Source organism: Aspergillus tubingensis, assembly GCF_013340325.1.
Source record: "Aspergillus tubingensis WU-2223L DNA, scaffold_1, whole genome shotgun sequence".
Classification (NCBI taxonomy): Eukaryota; Fungi; Ascomycota; class Eurotiomycetes; order Eurotiales; family Aspergillaceae; genus Aspergillus; species Aspergillus tubingensis.
The window spans coordinates 625,004-642,969 of NW_023336275.1; the positions used below are offsets into that span (position 1 = coordinate 625,004).

The 17,966-nt window shown below is 51.9% G+C and overlaps 7 protein-coding genes across 7 annotated transcripts; 2 read left to right on the forward strand and 5 right to left on the reverse strand.

Annotated features, from left to right (window-relative positions):
- Positions 1–126: 126 nt before the first annotated feature.
- On the reverse strand, positions 127–2,081 carry ilv3B (putative mitochondrial dihydroxy acid dehydratase; the record flags this gene model as incomplete). Its single annotated transcript, XM_035495333.1, has 3 exons — positions 127–1,580; positions 1,632–1,845; positions 1,923–2,081. 3 exons carry the CDS (start codon positions 2,079–2,081, stop codon positions 127–129), a joined length of 1,827 nt encoding a protein of 608 aa, XP_035351226.1.
- Positions 2,082–2,705: 624 nt separating this feature from the next.
- Positions 2,706–4,269, reverse strand: AtWU_00218 (pex2/pex10/pex12 family protein; the record flags this gene model as incomplete). Its single annotated transcript, XM_035495334.1, has 3 exons — positions 2,706–3,578; positions 3,629–3,892; positions 3,961–4,269. 3 exons carry the CDS (start codon positions 4,267–4,269, stop codon positions 2,706–2,708), a joined length of 1,446 nt encoding a protein of 481 aa, XP_035351227.1.
- A 1,735-nt stretch (positions 4,270–6,004) lies between these two features.
- On the forward strand, positions 6,005–7,474 carry AtWU_00219 (acid phosphatase PHOa; the record flags this gene model as incomplete). Its single annotated transcript, XM_035495335.1, has 3 exons — positions 6,005–6,190; positions 6,251–6,312; positions 6,376–7,474. 3 exons carry the CDS (start codon positions 6,005–6,007, stop codon positions 7,472–7,474), a joined length of 1,347 nt encoding a protein of 448 aa, XP_035351228.1.
- Positions 7,475–7,864: 390 nt separating this feature from the next.
- On the reverse strand, positions 7,865–9,482 carry AtWU_00220 (aldehyde dehydrogenase family protein; the record flags this gene model as incomplete). The annotated part of the gene is made up of 4 exons (XM_035495336.1): positions 7,865–8,752; positions 8,814–9,247; positions 9,298–9,367; positions 9,426–9,482. 4 exons carry the CDS (start codon positions 9,480–9,482, stop codon positions 7,865–7,867), a joined length of 1,449 nt encoding a protein of 482 aa, XP_035351229.1.
- Positions 9,483–9,947: 465 nt separating this feature from the next.
- On the reverse strand, positions 9,948–10,450 carry AtWU_00221 (uncharacterized protein; the record flags this gene model as incomplete). The annotated part of the gene is made up of 3 exons (XM_035495337.1): positions 9,948–10,080; positions 10,151–10,289; positions 10,354–10,450. 3 exons carry the CDS (start codon positions 10,448–10,450, stop codon positions 9,948–9,950), a joined length of 369 nt encoding a protein of 122 aa, XP_035351230.1.
- Positions 10,451–11,169: 719 nt separating this feature from the next.
- AtWU_00222 (putative importin 11) lies at positions 11,170–14,670 on the forward strand (the record flags this gene model as incomplete). The annotated part of the gene is made up of 7 exons (XM_035495338.1): positions 11,170–11,334; positions 11,399–11,499; positions 11,563–11,700; positions 11,754–12,769; positions 12,825–13,297; positions 13,348–13,536; positions 13,600–14,670. 7 exons carry the CDS (start codon positions 11,170–11,172, stop codon positions 14,668–14,670), a joined length of 3,153 nt encoding a protein of 1,050 aa, XP_035351231.1.
- Positions 14,671–15,053: 383 nt separating this feature from the next.
- exg1 (glucan 1,3-beta-glucosidase) lies at positions 15,054–16,427 on the reverse strand (the record flags this gene model as incomplete). Its single annotated transcript, XM_035495339.1, has 3 exons — positions 15,054–15,832; positions 15,888–16,282; positions 16,351–16,427. 3 exons carry the CDS (start codon positions 16,425–16,427, stop codon positions 15,054–15,056), a joined length of 1,251 nt encoding a protein of 416 aa, XP_035351232.1.
- Positions 16,428–17,966: the final 1,539 nt, after the last annotated feature.

A 17,966-nucleotide genomic window follows, 5' to 3' on the forward strand; every position in this document is an offset into this window, starting at 1 on the left:
ACAGGACAGCTGCGTCATTGGAGACAGTCTCCACAGCCAAGTTGGGTTGTAGTATGGATACATCTTGGAATAAACAACCAATTTTATTGAGAAACTGGGAACTGAGCCAAATTCATACCAATCCACCTAAAATAGATCCGTCATGGCACCGTTCGAGGCATCTCCCACCAACCGGGCATATTTGGCCAGCACACCTCGTGTGACATGCGGTGCTGGGGGCTTCCACTCCCGCAGACGCTGCTGCACCTCCTCATCCGATACATCCATAGTGATGGCATTTGATTCGGCATCAATAGTGATCACATCGCCGTCCCGAACAACGGCAATGGGCCCTCCTACGGCAGCTTCAGGGACAATATGCCCCACAATGAATCCGTGACTAGCGCCAGAGTATCGACCGTCCGTAATCAGTGCCACGTTGGTGAGCTTGGCTCCCATGAGCGCTGCACTAGCCTTGAGCTGTTCCGGCATTCCCGGGCCACCCTTAGGGCCCTCGTAACGAACAACAATGACCAGGTTCTCGCCGTGAGGGATCTTGCCCTGGTTCAGGGCCTCGTTGAGCTGATGCTCCTTGTCGAACACGCGCGCCTTACCCGTGAACCGGAGCCCTTCCTTGCCGGTAATCTTAGCAACCGCACCGCCGGGTGCAAGGTTACCTCGCAGGATCTGAAGGTGGCCCGTCGCCTTGATAGGGTTGTCCAGGGGGCGGATGATGACCTGGTCAGCAGACAACGATGGGTGTGATGCTACGTTCTGTGCCAGAGTCTTGCCGGTCACAGTGGGAATGTCGCCATCAAGCAGACCAGCTGCGATCAACAACTTCTGGACCGACGGGATGCCTCCGACTTCGTAGAGGTCTGCCATGTAGTACTTTCCACTAGGGGACAGGTCTGCAATGAAAGGTATCTTGTTGCTGACCCGCTGGACATCGTCTAGTGTAAGGTCCACGCCGGCAGTGCGGGCCATAGCCAGGAAGTGGAGCACACCATTGGTGCTTCCTCCCAGGGCCATAGTCATGACCAGGGCATTCTCGAAAGACCGCTTGGTCAACAAGTCCCGAGGACGGATGTCCTTTTCCATGCAAACCTTGATGGCTTCGGCTGCTTTGACACACTCACGCATCTTGGTTGGGGAGGAGGCAGGGGTAGAAGACGAGCCGGGCAAGGAGAGGCCCATGGACTCAATTGCTGTAGCCATGGTGTTGGCTGTGAACATACCACCACATGCTCCCGCGCTCGGGCAGGCATGCCTCTCCAGATCATCCATAATCTCATCCTTGCTCTTGCTAGTATCACCTCCATCATCCGGTTGACGGAGAGTGTTATATGTGTAGGCACCAGCAGCTTCGAAGCATGTCGAAACGCTTACACGCTTCCGAAGAAGCTGGGAATACCCAACTTCTATAGTACCACCGTAGAGCATGATCGAGGGCCGATTGTGTCTCGCCATACCCATCACCACACCAGGCATGTTCTTGTCGCATCCGGGGATGGCAATGCAGGCGTCATGGTATTGAGCGCACGTTACAGACTCAACGCTGTCTGCGATGATTTCACGGGTCTGGAGAGAAAACCGCATACCTAACATCCAGTTAGACACGGCCAGCGTATTGGCGTTTATTCAGCACCAACCTTCACTACCCATGCCAATCGCATCCGACACACCAATGGTATTGTACTGCCATCCAATCATGCCTTGGTCCGTGATCGCCTTTTTCACCGTCTTGGCCAGGTCCAACAGGTGCATATTGCAAGGATTGCCTTCCCACCACACAGACGCAACACCAACCTGGGGACTCCTCGTCATGGCATTGTGATCGGGGATGCCTGCCGCGTAGAGCATAGCCTGTCCAGTTCGCATGAGGTCAACACTCGTCCAGAATCTGCGGGGAGAGGAATATGCAAGAAACACTGGTTACCAACCTTCGCGCCAGGGAACTCATGGCCTCTGGTGATAGTAGAAGACCAACGGTTCAAGACAGGGGTACCATCTTCGTGCTTGGTGCCCGCTGGTACGCAGGGAAATTCGAGGTACTTGGCCTCGCCCAAGGTGGATGACACGGCAGGTTTGGCGGGGTCCATTGTGCAGAGTCAGGAAGGGTAAGAGAGAGAATAGGGCTAGTGGAGTGGACAGAAGGTATTGAACAGCTGCACTGGCCAATGGGCCATATATGGAGGGGATGGAGGATGAGGGGTGATGAGAGGCTATACCGAACTCCGTGCTGTATGTGTGCGGTCTGCAGTCCCAAAGCCCCTCGTTCGCCTGGAGACTCGGAGGTACGGCGAGCGAGTGCCCCGGTTCAGTCGGCGAGCAGTCCGTTGCGGGGAAGACACGATCCGCGGTATAATCATCCTCGATGTGATTAGCTGCACTTGATGCTCGGGGGTAGGAACCGCTGGTTGTGATTCGAGCAGTCGGGCAGCTTGGGTGGGGTTCCGCTTGTAAAGAGTGGGCCAGCCGTCATTCCCAGTACAGTGCGAGATTAGTACTAATACTGCTCATCATATCTCTACTATTACTGCATTAATTGCGAGCACAGAAGAGGTCAAGAGGAGCATACGCTGCTGGGTATCTTCCATTAAGAGCCAACTCCAAATAATAACTGTCATCATCATCCATGCATGATACCGACGACTGTAGATCGGCAATGTGCCAGAACGATGCAATGCTATCCTCCAGTAACATCAAAACAGGACGCCGGATCTCTACTGTACTGAGCCGTCCGTCTCTGCCTCCTCATCATGTACCTCTTCCAGTGCATCCTTCTCGATGGTCGACCATTGGCTTGAGTGGTGAAGCGCCTCATCCGACGTAACCTCCTCCAATGGGCTTGATTTCCCAGTGCTATCCTCCGCCTCCAGCTCGTTTGCAGTGCTGTCATCGCCATCCACTGCAAATCCCACCATCTTTCCCGAGCTTGACTGGGGTCGTGTTTCTTCCAGTACATCGCCGTTCCAGGGTTTGCACTTCTTCACAATCTCGCCACAGCGTAGACAGACCCAGCCTTCTCCCTCTTCCCCTTCGAGCTTCTGCACAATGCAGACAAAACAATATATACAACCGCAGGGTATAGTTTCGTAGGGGTTAGTTATATCCGTCTGGGCTGATCCGACGATGCCTCCCGACGAGGCTGACGCGGCTATTGCTTCACCCTCCGTCGTGGACATGGGGTTGTTGTCTTTATAGCATATCGCGCAGGTTCTCTCCGGAAGGAAAGCCAATTCGCCCTGCTTCCTGGTCTGTTCTTCGTCCTCGCTGCCGGACTTGAGAGTGGACAGTGTCTTGCGCCACAGCCGGGAGAGCCACCGGCGCCACCGGCTAATACCCACGAGCGGCAAGAGGAAGAGGAGAAACTCCGTCATCGCGTGCCACACAAGTTGACGATTAAGATATTCGAATGACACCTCACGACTCGCCTGCGCGGAAGGCGGAATCAAGCGCATACGAAGCACGCGGTCGACCAGGGTCCGATATCGGCCATTCACCAAGAATACAAGAAAGGAGACGAAGGCGGCGATGGAGTGAGACGCGGAAACGAGGTCTGTCATGCGGGCGAGCATGCGTACTTCCTGGGACGGCTGAATTTGTGAGCGCCATACACAAGGATCCGATAGACTTGGATTCTCACCTCCTCGTACCCACTCTCTTGGTTAATCAGCCAGCTTTCCCATTTCCCCCAAGCGTAGCGGCCACCGACTGTAAGCAGACCATAGAGGGATTTCTGCCACTTTGTTGGTGCCGAATGCACGGGTCCTTTGCTGCGACTATCGATGTATTTTAGGTTCTGCAGCGCTGCGCCATAGGAGGCATCGTGGTCCCATATCGAGAGTTTGAAAAGGATCGCACGGAGGGCGAATTGAATCTCGTGAGACCAGTCTTCACGTAGTTGAGGCTGATACAGATTGACGTTAGCATTATCCACGAAATATCGCACAATCTCCTATCTGGATCTCGACTAACCCCGTAATATTTCAATGCGTCCCCCACCTGTCCTTTCAACAGTCCCAGTAATTCTTCATCTAACAGTTCGGCATCGACCTGGCCAACGCGATACGCAGGCCTGATACCCTCTCGGCCTCTAATTGTATTCCATAACGAGAAACCCGACTGGGGCAGTTTATTCAGGGGATAAGGGAGTCGCTGAAGATTGGGATGATTGAGCGGCGACGTCCGCTGCTGCTCCGCCAGCCGGGCGCGAGCTTCCGCTTCGCGGAGACGACGACGTTCCAGAACCCTTTCCTGGGCAGCGGCGAAATTTGTAGAACTCATCGTTGAATCATTGTCGGGATATCAAATCTGAAGGGTCTATAAGGGCGCTTGGAGAAGGTTGTTGAAGGTCAAGGCGACAACCTCGAAGTCGCAGTGCTGGCAATCATAGTAGGTTCGTTGACGGCTCCAGCTCAGTCGGTTGTCCGTTCGGAAGAGAAACAGCCGAGGTTGAGATAACAACACGTGACTTGACCGATGATAAGCCCTTCCTGTCTAACTATCAGGTTATCTTTTTACTGGATATGTGCAAACAAGAAGTGGTCGATGATCAGCTGCCCCTAGCAGGATATTGAGGACAATTGCCAATGCCGTTGAGCAATATTATATTTCCTATGTTGTTCTAATATAAAAAGCGTATCAATGCATGCCGTCCTACCGAAGAGCATGCACATAGTCACATGGCGATAGCAATACAGCAAGATAGGAGTCCATCTTCATCATCTTAATTTCCCGCCTGCTTGCCGGCTCCACTGTGATTACTATTCCCTGTGCCAGAAAAGGTAGCATATCACTTGACTACATAATAGACGTGAGTCTACCCCTCACCTTTGAGCCCATCACATAAGCCGAACAGCCTGCAGTCTCACAAGTTGTGAATGAATTGAATACAACCCTACCCTACTTGCTATCGATGTCAGCAACGGGATGCCAGTCGAAAACCAAGAGCAGAGATTGATTCAGCCATGAGTGAGAACAATATGTGCCAAGCATGAGCAAGGTGGCATGCGACCACAATCCCCGGCGCCCTGAAATGATGTTGTGTCGGTGTTCAACCGACATGGAGCTCCTGCTGGTGAAATCCTCCGAAGGGACTAGTAATGTTCCATCTGCTGCACGAGGGTCGAGCATACTGACATTCAGCACGCCCTGGTTGGTTGGCCTCCGATCCAGGGCCGAGAGATTTCCTAGCCAGTGGCCTTCACCACGCTGCAGGGTGTTCGGACTAAACAGAGCCAGCCAGCGGTGCACGTGCGGCCCTCGACTGCCTCTGACGCCCCGCTCGGGGTTGCGGTGCCAAGCCGCTGGGAAGCCTTAGTGCCTGCGGAGCTGAGATCCCTGGCTGGAGATATCTACTACTATACTATAATTCCCTACTTCATAGTTGGTCGAGCAATTCTTGTTGTCTTACCTTCCCCCTGTCTCCGCACATGAATGAAAAAGTGGTATGCCGGCATTCGGACGGATCTCGATTCCATCTCCCCACTTGCTAAGGTTTTGGCGTACCACACTCCCAACAATATCGGATGATGGCACCTTGGTCTTGGTCTTGGCCTTGGTTTAGGAACAATCCTGCTGTCGACGGTCATTCACTATCCAGTAGTTATTCCCAGTCAGAGCCAAGAAAGGGCAGACTGTCATCGAATAGGAACATCCGCCTTGGCCGCGTGCTTCTCTCAACCCTCACTCTGTAGTCGCTTGGTGAAGCGTTATCGTGTACCTGGGTGGATACGCCCTTCACTGCCAGGGTACCGAGTCGTTTGCGCCGTCAGCCCATGGAAAGGGCACATGGCCTCGCGTGCTGCTGCTGCTGCTGATGCTCACCTTGCTGTCTGCTATTCTAGTTGTAGTACCAACGCCCGCTCTTCTCCTCTCCCCTGGCAGTATAAGAAGTCGCAACCCGCTCATGTCTCACTGGAAGTTTCTCTCTCGTAGTTGACTGCTGATCATCCTCCTCATCTGTCGCTTCTCACCTGACGATTGCCAGCTTACTACCGTCAGAGAAAGTCATCTCACGATGAAGACTACTGTCGCTTTTCTGTTGGCGGCAGCCTCGGTAGCATACGCCCAGGTTACCAACGTGTCGGAGCCTTCCCTCTCTTCAATTGAAAAGGATGCTGCCACCATCAAGCCGTACTCGCCGGTGTCGAACGTTCAGGGTCTTGCCTTCAACCGCTTCTTTCAGATTTGGCTTGAGAACATCGTATGTGCCAGACTTTCTATCACGCCTGGGTGTACTCTTCTGACTTGCCATCTCATTCAGGACTATACGGATGCGGCCGCCGACGATAATATGAAGTGGCTCGCCTCCCAGGGTATCACACTGTAAGTCTCAAACTCATTAAATGAGACCACCCAGACTAGAAGCAGATATTGAACGCTTCATAGGACCAACTTCCACGCCGTCACTCATCCTTCTGAGCCGAACTACTGCGCCTCCGCCGGTGGAGACACCTTCGGCATGGACAACGATGATTTCATTCAGATTCCCGCCAACGTGTCAACCATTGCCGATTTGTTCGACACCAAGGGCATTTCTTGGGGAGAGTACCAGGAGCACCAGCCCTACCCTGGATTCCAGGGATTCAACTACTCCAACCAGAAGACTTACGACCCCGACTATGTGCGTAAGCACAACCCTCTCGTCCTGTTCAACTCCATCGCCGAGAACAGTACTCGTTTGCGCCAGATTAAGAACTTTACCAGCTTTGAGGATGACTTGGCCAGCCACAAGCTTCCTCAGTGCGGCTTCGTTACTCCCAACATGACTAATGATGCGCACGACACCAACATCACATTTGGTGCGAAGTGGGAGCGCACCTGGGTTACTCCCTTGCTCAACAACTCCTACTTCATGAATGACACTCTGCTCCTTCTGACATTTGATGAGGACGAGACTTACGCTAAGCACAACAAGATCTTTAGCATTTTAGTGGGTGGTGTCATTCCTGACCACCTGAAGGGTACCACGGATGATACCTTCTACACCCATTACTCTGTCATCGCTTCCCTCTCCGCGAACTGGGGCTTGCCGTCCCTTGGACGCTGGGACTGCGGTGCTAACATCTTGGAAATTGTTGCGAACAAGACTGGCTATGTCAATTATAACGTTGACACCACCAACTTGCATGTCAACGAGACCTATCCTGGCCCGTTGTCTGCCGGCATATACTCCAAGTACTCTTCTGTGTGGCCCAACCCCTTGACCAACGCCACCTGCTCCGCCGGTCATGGCATCCTGGACATTGTGAAGGAGACCTACGCCAACACTCAACCTACCTACAACTACACGAGCCCCTACCCTTATGACACCAAATCCGGCTACAATGTCAATGTCACTGCGACCAAGAAGTCGACTACCTCCAGCTCTAACTCCACCTCTTCTTCCTCATCCCCTAGTCCTTCCACAAACGCTGGTGTCTTCCTTGTGTCGCCCAGCACTGGTCTGTCCGGTCTCGTCATGGGACTGATGCTCATTTTGTTGTGAGGGTGATCTGCACTTGAGCTTGGGCTTAACTGTAAAGCGCCAATTGCATTTACAAATATAACTGGGGCATAGGCGATATGAAGTGGGACAGAATCATGGAGGAAAGCGGCTTCAATGTATTTTACGAATGGTAATGACACTCATGAGATGAGAATTCAGAGCATCACTAATGCCGAACGGCACTGAATCGTTCAATAACTCTTGCTATTTGCCTTCCTACAGAAGAAGCCGGTGTTCGTAGATGCTTACGAGATATGTGACTGCGCAGTATGTCATTGAGGTAGTCAATTTGTTTCGAGTAGATTTAGTGCAGCTAGTACAACCAGTTACGCGCAACGGCAACGCCAACCCTAAGTTGAAGTAAACAACATGCTATCTATCCACCAGTCATCAAGATCCCGTCTGGATCAAGATAGCTTTGGTCTCAAGATAACCATCCATGCTATGCAGAAAGCTCTCACGGCCCATTCCACTTCCCTTAAAGCCACCGAAGGGCATATCTTTCGGCATACAAGGACTCGTGCAATTCACACCGACAGTACCGGCCTCCAGCAGCTTCGACACTCGCACAGCCCGGTCAATATCCCTCGTGAAGACGGCCCCATACAAGCCGTATTCACTATCATTGGCTTTGGCGAGTACCTCTTCCTCCGTCCGGAATGTGTTGATGACAACTACGGGCCCGAAGATCTCCTCTTTCATAATTTGCGCATCCTCTGGAGCATTTTCGAACACCGTTGGCTTGATAAAACACCCATTCTTGGCATCACCTCCGAGTGTCAGTTCACCCTCCTTCTCGCCAGCGAGCAAGTATGATTTGACTCGCTCATACTGGACCTGATCGACCTGTGGACCAAGGGTAGTCTCCTTGTCTAGAGGATTTCCCAGAACCGCAGCTCCGAACATGCTTTTGAACAAACCCAGGAACTTGTCTGCCACAGACTCGTGCACGTAGATACGCGAGTTGGCATTGCAAGTCTGTCCACTAAAGATCTGGATACTGAATGAAGTCTGTGCTGCTGCAGATTCAAGGTCTGCATCGGGGAAGATAATGGCGGGAGTCTTGCCTCCCAGCTCCGCATGCACTGTCTTCATGTTGGACAAAGCAGCATATGACTGGATTTTTCTACCCGTCAATGTTGAGCCTGTGAAGCTGAGACAGCGCACTTCCATGTGTGAGGCTAGAATAGCACCGGTGGTTGGACCATAGCCTGAAAGCACATTGACCACACCCGGTGGGAAGCCGGCCTCAGCGATTAGTTTTGCTCCAAAAGCACACTGCTAAGTGTTAATTCTGCTAACTGAAGGGGTCTCAAGATATTCTGTGAGATTGACTTACTGTAAGGGGCGCTTTCTCGCTGCTTTTCAAGACTATAGTGTTCCCGGCTGCCAACGCAGGAGCAATCTTGATGCCGAAGAAGGCGAACGGGACATTCCAAGGTATAATAGCAGCCACCACACCATATGGCTCCTTAGATGTTATGTTGAGCTGGCCGGGGGTGTTCCAGCTAGACAACCCTTGGACGGTCCAGCCCGCTTCAGCAAAGTAGGAGAATGCATCAGCTGCCACGCTCGCATCGATGTATCGGGACACTGGCTTCCCAGAAGACAATGCCTCTAAGCGGGCAAACTCTTGTTCGTGCTCACGGATGAGGGAGGCTAATTTATGGAAGTATTTGCCTCTCTGGGTAGGTGAGAGATCCCTCCACGCTGGGAATGCGGCTTTCGCTCCTGCAACTGCATCGTTCACGTCGGCTTTATTGGCTTCGTGGACTAAGAGTATGTAAGTTCTACTGGACTTTGATATAGCCTTACCCACATACCGTCCGCAGCTAGCTCATGAGTAAAGGGATTGATCACAGGAAAAGTTTTGTCATCTGACGAGGTTCGAAACTATAGTTTGAAACTGCAATGAGTACGGAAACAACCATTTGCAGGACATCGACCCTACCTCGCCGTTGATGAAAAGCCGCGTCTCGATTGGAGTCTGGGTATTATTAATCATCATGATGTGATGGTGTTGACTAGGAGAGCTCACTTACACCCTAGCAGATTTTAACACAATGACTTAAGTATGCCCGAAAAATCATTTATTATATGCATCTCACAGCCATGCTGGCAGTAGAGTTCACTCATTCCAATGCCAAATGTAACCAAGCTAGCTTGGCTGTTGACGCGCACAGAGCTCTAAAGCAGGTCATCTACACATATAGCATGGAAGCAACCTGCGTCTCAAGAAACTTCACATGAACTACTGCTATGTACCTGGAGAAATGGGCAATCAAGCTCTACCGTTGTCGAGGTGGCATACAATTTCCCAGGTAACTTTTCTCAACTTCCTGGTACGAGAACGCCATTCCCGATCAACTCGGACAACACTACTATTGATTATCTGGAAAAGCAAGGCTAAACAAGGCAATCCAAGTTGCTTTTAATCTCTCATAAGGGTTTCATTATATCATACATAGCGTGTTTAAGGAGCCAGTCCCTCACGCTTCAAATCCTGGATACCCAAAGTATCTTGATCACCAGGGCGACGCTCAGACTCCAGCTTCACCTTGTCCTCAGGGCCACCAGGGCCGTTGTACTGTCCAGCCTTTGCGAGCCTGGAAAGCCAAATCATATTAGTACAACCCATACTTGATGGATGACCTATGTGGGTGACAAAAGACTTACCGGCCGCGATCATCACGACTGCCTCCCTCATCTTCTGGGATGGGCTTGCGGTCGCTGCCGGAAGCGCCTGCTTCTCTGCCAGTACGAATGCCTGTCTCGAACTTCCTGTCCACCATCTCGTTCACTCCAGACTCAAGGGCTGCAGTTGTTCAGTACATGATTGTCGCAAAGGGTGGTGTGTAATCTCTAGACGAGAAACATACTGGAATCGCTCTTGGGACCAAGGCCCTGCTTGGCCTGGTAAGAGTTGAGGTCCTTTTCGGCATCGTAAGCGATGCGAACCTTGTCGTAGTCGTTCATTGTGGTAGTGAGAGTAGAGTTTGTTTTTGAGTGCTTAACAAGAGACTTGGTAGAGTTTCATTAATGGTGAATGCTACAGAGTAAGTAGCAACAAATAGACCGAACTATATATGTGCCTTCTTCAATGTCTTCGTCGTCAGGGACACTATGAGTATTGCATCATCCTACATCATAGATATGTAACGAGTAGTGCAGGAGTCTCCAGTCGAACCCCATTTCTTACTGCTGGAACCTGGTCTCAACATCCAACCCAAAGAGGTGGCCAGTTGGGATATGATATCATCACCCCCGTTACATCAAACCTCAGGCTCTACCCTTAAATCCAGCCCTAAGTAGTCATGTCCGATCGGGACTAGCTGCCAGGGTCCGGCCCTAGGGTTTTTCGGAAAGGAACAACCATGGCCCGGACGGTCCCTCCTCGGCGGGGAAACCCGAAGGAGAGAATCCGTGAAGCCCGATGACTGGCGGCGAAGCTTGCCTTGGCCTTCATTGTTGCTTTGCTCCCTTCCCCGTCAAAGGATCCGATTTCGTGTCGACAGCCGGCATTTGAGGCACCAAGCCTATATATCTGTCCCATCTATATACTAAGTGGTCAGAGGCCCTGTTCTGGCCGTTCTTCGGTTTGGATCCAATTACCTTCCGAACTACTACTTTGTAGTAGTAGATACATCCCCCCTCCTTGACAGCTTCAAGCTGCCGACAATCATACATACCATACAATGGCCCCAATCGTCGAGTTGGCTGGGGAGGCCAACCCCCTGACCCCGCATAATGTTCTCAATGCACTGGTGCTTGCAGCTAGCTCAACTCAGCAACAGGTGCAATCGGGCACCCAGCAACTCCAGAATTGGGAGAAGCAGGAGGGTTACTATACTTCGCTTCAGGTATATACCTCAGCTTCCCTCCACCTTGTGCTTTTCTCTACCACTCTATGCTCACGCAGTGCAGGATGTATTTCTGGACCATTCTGTTCCCCCTGAAGTTCGCTACCTCTCCATCATCCAGTTGAAGAACGGCATCGACAAGTATTGGCGAAAGACTGCGACAAAGTATGCGCGTTTTCACCCCCCTCGGATCGATACATTGTGCAACAACAGACTGACCTCCTCAAGTGCCATCAAAAAGGAAGAAAAAGAACGTATAAAGACTAGGGCCTTACAAGCGGGTGTCGTCGAGCCGGCTCCTCTTCTGGCTCTTCACAATGCGTTGATGATCGCTAAGATCATGCGCTATGAATTCCCTCAGGACTGGTGAGTGCGGACGCGCTGGGAATTTACTTTGCATTGTTATTGACCATGTCTAGGCCGGATGCTATCACCTCACTCATTGCCCTCCTCCGCTCGTCTACCCAGCCTGGCGCGAACCCGTTGCAATTGCCCCGGACCCTTATCATCCTCCTACAAATCATCAAAGAATTGTCAACCGCCCGTCTGCAGAGAACCCGCGCGAATCTACAATCTGTCTCTCCAGAAATTTTCCATCTGTTGGGGAGCATATACGTGGACAAGGTGAACAACTGGGCTATTAACCTGGAACAAGGGGGGTTTGATGAGGCATCGTTGCTCGAGGTGCTCGAGCAAAGCTTGGTCTCTCTCAAGGTCATCCGACGTCTCGTTATTGCCGGATATGAACACCCCAATCGCGATAAGGATGTCTGTGACTTCTGGGTCCTGACCCATGCCCACTTCAGTAGATTCCTGGGATTCATCAATGGCCCCGCCACAATGTCGGAGCAAATTCATAGGGCCGTCGAGAAACACTTGTTGCAACTTTCCAAGCTTCACGTCGAAATGGCCAAGGATCGCCCGGCATCTTTCGCGTTGCTCCCGGACAGTATACCGCTTGTCCAGTCCTACTGGACCCTAGTAGTCAAGTTGGGCGAAAACTACAGTCAATTGGGCGGGGATGGTGAGCCAGAGGGAAAGTCCCTGATGGAGAAGACTGGCCTCAGGGCTCTCCTTCTGATCAGGGCTTGCTCCAAGATGGCCTTCAACCCGGCGCAGACATTCAAGTACCAGACACCGCAAGACAAGGAGGAGAAGAAACAGTCCGTGGAACTCATCAAGGCCCAGCTGTTTACCCATGATTTCGTCGTCAACGTCATGGAGCTTCTCGTCACCCAGTTCTTCCGGTTCAGGAAGAACGACTTTCAGGAGTGGGAGGAAGATCCTGAAGAGTGGGAGAGGAAGGAGGAGGATATTGCCGAGGCCTGGGAATTCTCCATCCGGTCGTGCTCCGAGAAGCTCTTCCTTGACCTCGTCATCCATTTCAAGGAGTTGCTCATTCCGCGTCTTTTGACCGTCTTCTACAACTTCGCAAGTAAGAAACCTCCACCGAGCCATTCCAGAAGCATCTCACTAAACGATCTCAATAGGCCCTGATAACCACGACGTCCTGTTGAAGGACTCCTTGTACGCCGCCATTGGCCTGTCTGCAGCCAGTCTGGAGCAACATTTGGACTTCAACAAGTTCCTTGAGACGACACTTGTGCCCGAAGTCCAAATCCAGGAGCAGGGATACAATGTCCTCCGGAGACGTATAGCCATCGTCTTGGGCCAGTGGGTCCCCGTAAAGTCCAGTGAGCTCAACAGGAACGCCATCTACCAGATCTTCCAGCATCTTCTCAGCAAGCAAGATCCGTTGAACGACCTGGTGGTCCGCATTACCGCCGGACGGCAGCTCAAGAACGTGCTCGACCCCTTCGAGTTCTCCCCTACTGAGTTCCTGCCGTATGCACCGGCCATCCTGCAAGACCTAATGTCCCTTGTCCAAGAAGTTGAGCTTTCAGAAACCAAGATGGGACTTCTCGACACAGTTCGAATGGCAGTTGTGAAGATGGAAGACCACGTAAGTGCCATCCTCACCCTACTTGCTCCACGCCTCTAACAACCGAGTAGATCGCACCCTTCTCAGACCAAATCTTGTCCTTACTGCCCCCGCTATGGGAGAGCTCCGGCGAGGAGCATCTGATGAAGCAAGCCATCCTAACGCTGCTTTCATCTCTGATCCACTCCCTCAAGCAGGAATCCGTCAGATACCACTCCCTGATTCTGCCTCTCATCCAGAACTCTGTGGAACCAGGCTCTGTAAGCATCCCCCTCCCCCTCCAATCCATCCCTCACCCAACCCATCTAACCGCCACACCCCAGGAAACCCTCATCTACCTCCTCGACGAAGCCCTCGACCTCTGGTCCGCCATCCTAATGCAAACGCCGGCTCCCGCCTCCCCCGAAATTCTCTCGCTGATCCCAGCCCTCTTCCCCATCTTCGAAGCCGCGACCGACAGCGTCCCCCAGGCCCTCCAAATCGCCGAATCCTACATCCTGCTCGCCCCACAAGAAATCCTCAGCGACCGCATCCGCTTCCCCCTCCTCGTCTCCTTCGAAACCCTCCTCAAACTCACCACCAAGCAACGCCTCGGCGTCGTCCCCCGCCTCGTCGAACTCCTCCTCCGCGGCGCCAACACCGTCGACAACGGCAGCGAAACCACCTACAGCATCATCACACGCTCCCTCCTCGACAGCTCCTTCCTGCCCGCCCTGCTCGAAGGCCTCCACTCCGCCCACGAAGCAAGCCAAACCACCGGCCCGAACCGCAAACAAACATCCGTCTACGGCGTCGTCGAAACAGACTACTTCTCCGTCCTGGCGCGTCTCGCCCTCGCCTACCCCAAGATTTTCACCTCCGCCGTCTCCGCCGCCACCAACAGTCCCGAGGAAACCGTCCTCTCCTGGCTCCTCACAGAATGGTTCCTCCACTACGACAACATCGGCAGCTCCACCCAGAAGAAACTCCACGCTCTGGCCCTCACTCAACTCCTTACCATCAACGGACCGGACTCTCAGCCCCCATCTTATCTTCTCAATAACCTCCAGTCCTATCTAACCATGTGGACCGACATCGTCACTGAACTCGCCGAAGGCGCAGACGATGGTAGTGGGGCTAATACTGACGACCCCCGCGGTGGTAGTGATTACTTGATCTATTGGAATAATGCCCAGACGGGGGCTGTTGATGAGCATGAGCCGCCGGAGAATGTGCGGCGTAGGGAATGGGATAACGAGGATGTGCTGCATAAGGTCAATATTAGGGACTTTATTCGGGAGAGGCTGCATTCGTTGATTGTTGGGTGTGGTGGTGAGCAGAGGTTCCAAGAGGAGTGGTTGCTCAATGTTGATCGGGAGGTGGTTGCGTCGTTTGGGGCTTTGGGGTTGTTGTAGATTTGCGAATGGGGGAGTGAGTTAGGTTTGAGGTTTGTGGGTGGTAGGAAGGGAGAGTGGTGACTTGACATTTGTGTTCGCCCGTGTGTCAAATCGTCTACTGGACAGTAACTTGCATCTTTATGGGATAGCATACTCTACATAGTTGAATACCCCTTACATAGATAGTAGCTCTGAATTTAGAGCTGAGCAATGAAATTACCATGCGAGACTGACTTTGCCAAGTAGTGTAGATGAAAAGGTAATAATAATAAGGCATGCAAGACTCAATAAACATCAGTACCAGACGGGTTAAGCCCAATCATGAATCACGACGAATATGGAAGAATGACCGGGATATCTTGAGAAGTGATAACCAAACGTTAAATCACCAGGTTGACCGTTCAAGAACACTGGTGGGGGTATTGTCTATCAGTAGGCGAGGTAGGGAAGAGTTGGTTAGCCAGAAGGTCTTGCAGGTCCCATCCTGGGGCACCCTCGGTCTTCCAGGTCCAGAAGAGCCATCCGCTCTTCATCTCGTAAGCCTCCAGCTGAGCCTCAATGTAACGACGGGTGTTCACTTTCTCTTCAGCTGAGAAATCAGCTACAGAACCCGTGCTCTTGCCCGTGCAGTCACCGTACTTGGTGGTGGACATGTATGTGCCATCGTAGCGAGCGGCATTACCAACGCCGTTGAGATATTTGGCACAGTCTGTCAGAGCACCGGTCCATTCACCCACGACGACGGGCTTATCTGATTGCATCGTATGCTGTGTAGCGAGAGAACAGGCCGTTTTGACATGGTCGTCGATGCTCATAGAAAGCAAGCCAGTGTCAAAAACCTGATAGTGATGTGTATCCATGACAACGTTGCTACCTTGCATAAAGCCGTTCCAGGACTCTACAGGCTGAAAGCCGTCCGACATGAACAAAGTAGTAGAAGGGTTGAGACGCTGGACATCGGCCAAAGCACCGTAATAGTAGTTCTTGAGGCCACCCTCGTTTACGCCACCAGGAATGTTGGGTTCATTGATGGCCTCGATCGCTGTGACGGTATCGGACTGAGCGTAACGCCTTGCAAGGGCGTCAAATGCGGTCATAGTCTGGTTAACCGTGTTCCCTTGCTGCCATTGGATAGGGCCTCGGTGTCCACTATTGTCAAAACCATTCTGAGAGCCCGGCGCTATGTTTCTGTCAGAAACCCAAAAATGAATTGCGCCTGAAATCTCACAACTTACCACCATGCAGATCAACGAGAACCTTGAGACCAGCAGCTCTAGCCCAGGTGACCGCCTGGTCAAGATAGTCGATCTGACCGCTGACATACGGCTCACCATCAATGGGAGCAACGGCCCAGTATCCAATAGGAATGCGGACATGATTCAGTCCTGCCTGAGCCATACGGTCAAAATCACTTTGCGTGACGAACGAGCTCCAGTGAGATGACAACTTGGCCTTAGCTTCGTCCTGGCCCAGCGTCTGACACAGCGTCCATTCATCTACCGCACCACCCCCCGTACTGTCATAAAGTGAAGGTGTAATCCATGGCTCGGTCACCAGCCAGCCACCTAGATTGACACCGCGGACTATCTGACTCTTGTAATCGAAAGAGCTTGCGTTGCTTTGCCGGCGCCTATACTCAACAGTAAGTCAGCGACCACAAACAGAAGGGATAGATTTGATGTATCCGGCACAACTGACACTCGTGGAACAGCTTGTGCACTAGCAGCCAAAAGAGACAACGCCAAAAGCGCCTTCTCTACACCTTCCACAAACATAATGAAGATACGGTTCCGTAGAAAAATCAGCGAAGAATATCAGAAGGCTGGAATGGAATATTGCCGTCTATGGGAAGCCAGCACCGGATAGGATGGACTTCGCCTGCTTTAAGTAGAGGAGGCTGAACACGCTGGCTGTCAATCGACCGCAAGCAACCAACAAGCCGTCTCCTAGATCTGGATCGCCAAATGATCTGCAGAAATCTTAATATCAACTGGTCTGTTTGCAGATATCGATTTCCAAGTCAACCACGACCTCCGCACTTGATTATGAGATGAGACCCACCGAAAGCAGACGCACGACAAAGCGGTGTTCGTAAGGATAGTAGATAAGGTTGAAGGAGAATGATCCACAATAGAAAATGTGGAGAACAGGTTGTCTCTACTTTCCTGTGTCGTAGACAACGTTACAACACCGCAATGACAACAAAAAACTGTCTAGACCTAGCCCTGAAGTAAGACTTATTGAAGTGCTGGATATCGATTCAGGCCGGCTGCATGGAAATACAGGATACGTGGACTTAGGCGCAGTGAAGTCACTCTGACAGGACAATAGATTTAAAGGATATAAACAGTGGAAAAGGTGAGAGAAACTGAGCACCGGTGATATAAGAGTGAGCCGGACACTCGCTGTCAAGATTTGCTAGGTCCTCGCCCATCTATGGTTTGGATGGGAGGACTCTACCACTCAATTCGCGTGGTTGAGGAAGGAACGGCCCAGCCAAGACTCGTTCTCAAGGCACAGATGCGGCATTTGCATCATTTTGGGCATTTACAGCCACTGTAGGCCAGGGGAGGCAAGGTAGAGAGACTCTGCCGCGGTGTAACATCTTCACCAATAACCCAGCTAATAGCTGCAGTAGCCTTACATGTAGCCAGGGGTCAATGCAACTGCTATGCAGTGCGCATGACCTGCGGTATCATCGTCATGAGCAACCATCGTCCTCTTCATCCGCATGGAGCTGTTCGATGTCTATTGTTGCGTACTATTCTGGGGGTGGGTAACATCTCCGCGCGAGCAACGTGGCAAGTCATTGTGTGATGCTCGATCCGGCGAGCATCCAAAGGAAGAAGGATACAGATCCGGAAGGCAATTACCAGAGGATAGCGCGGAGCCAAGACGATGAAAGTAGAATATCGAAGGAAAGGAATGAAGAGGGAAAGGTTAAAAGCCCAAGAGCAAGTAGAAGAACTAGAACATGGCGGGGACGGATCCGGTGACACCCCATCACGTGGCCCCCTTCCAAGCTGGAACTTTGCTCCCCGCGCATCCAAGAAGAATCTGGAATCCGAAACAAGTTGCGTCTTCATTATTACGACGCATAGATCTCCCCAATTGGACCATGGTACGAGATCAGGAGTTCCAACGAGTGACCGGCTCACCACCCTGCCAAGGAACTTACTTCAACCTCCTTCCCAGGCACGCCCCAGGAGTTCGCGTCAGGCAACAGCAATTAAAATGACTAACAGCTTTCTCTTAGTTAAATATTCCTCCGGACTCCATACCTCAGCCGCAGTGGATTCCAACGGTCGATAGTG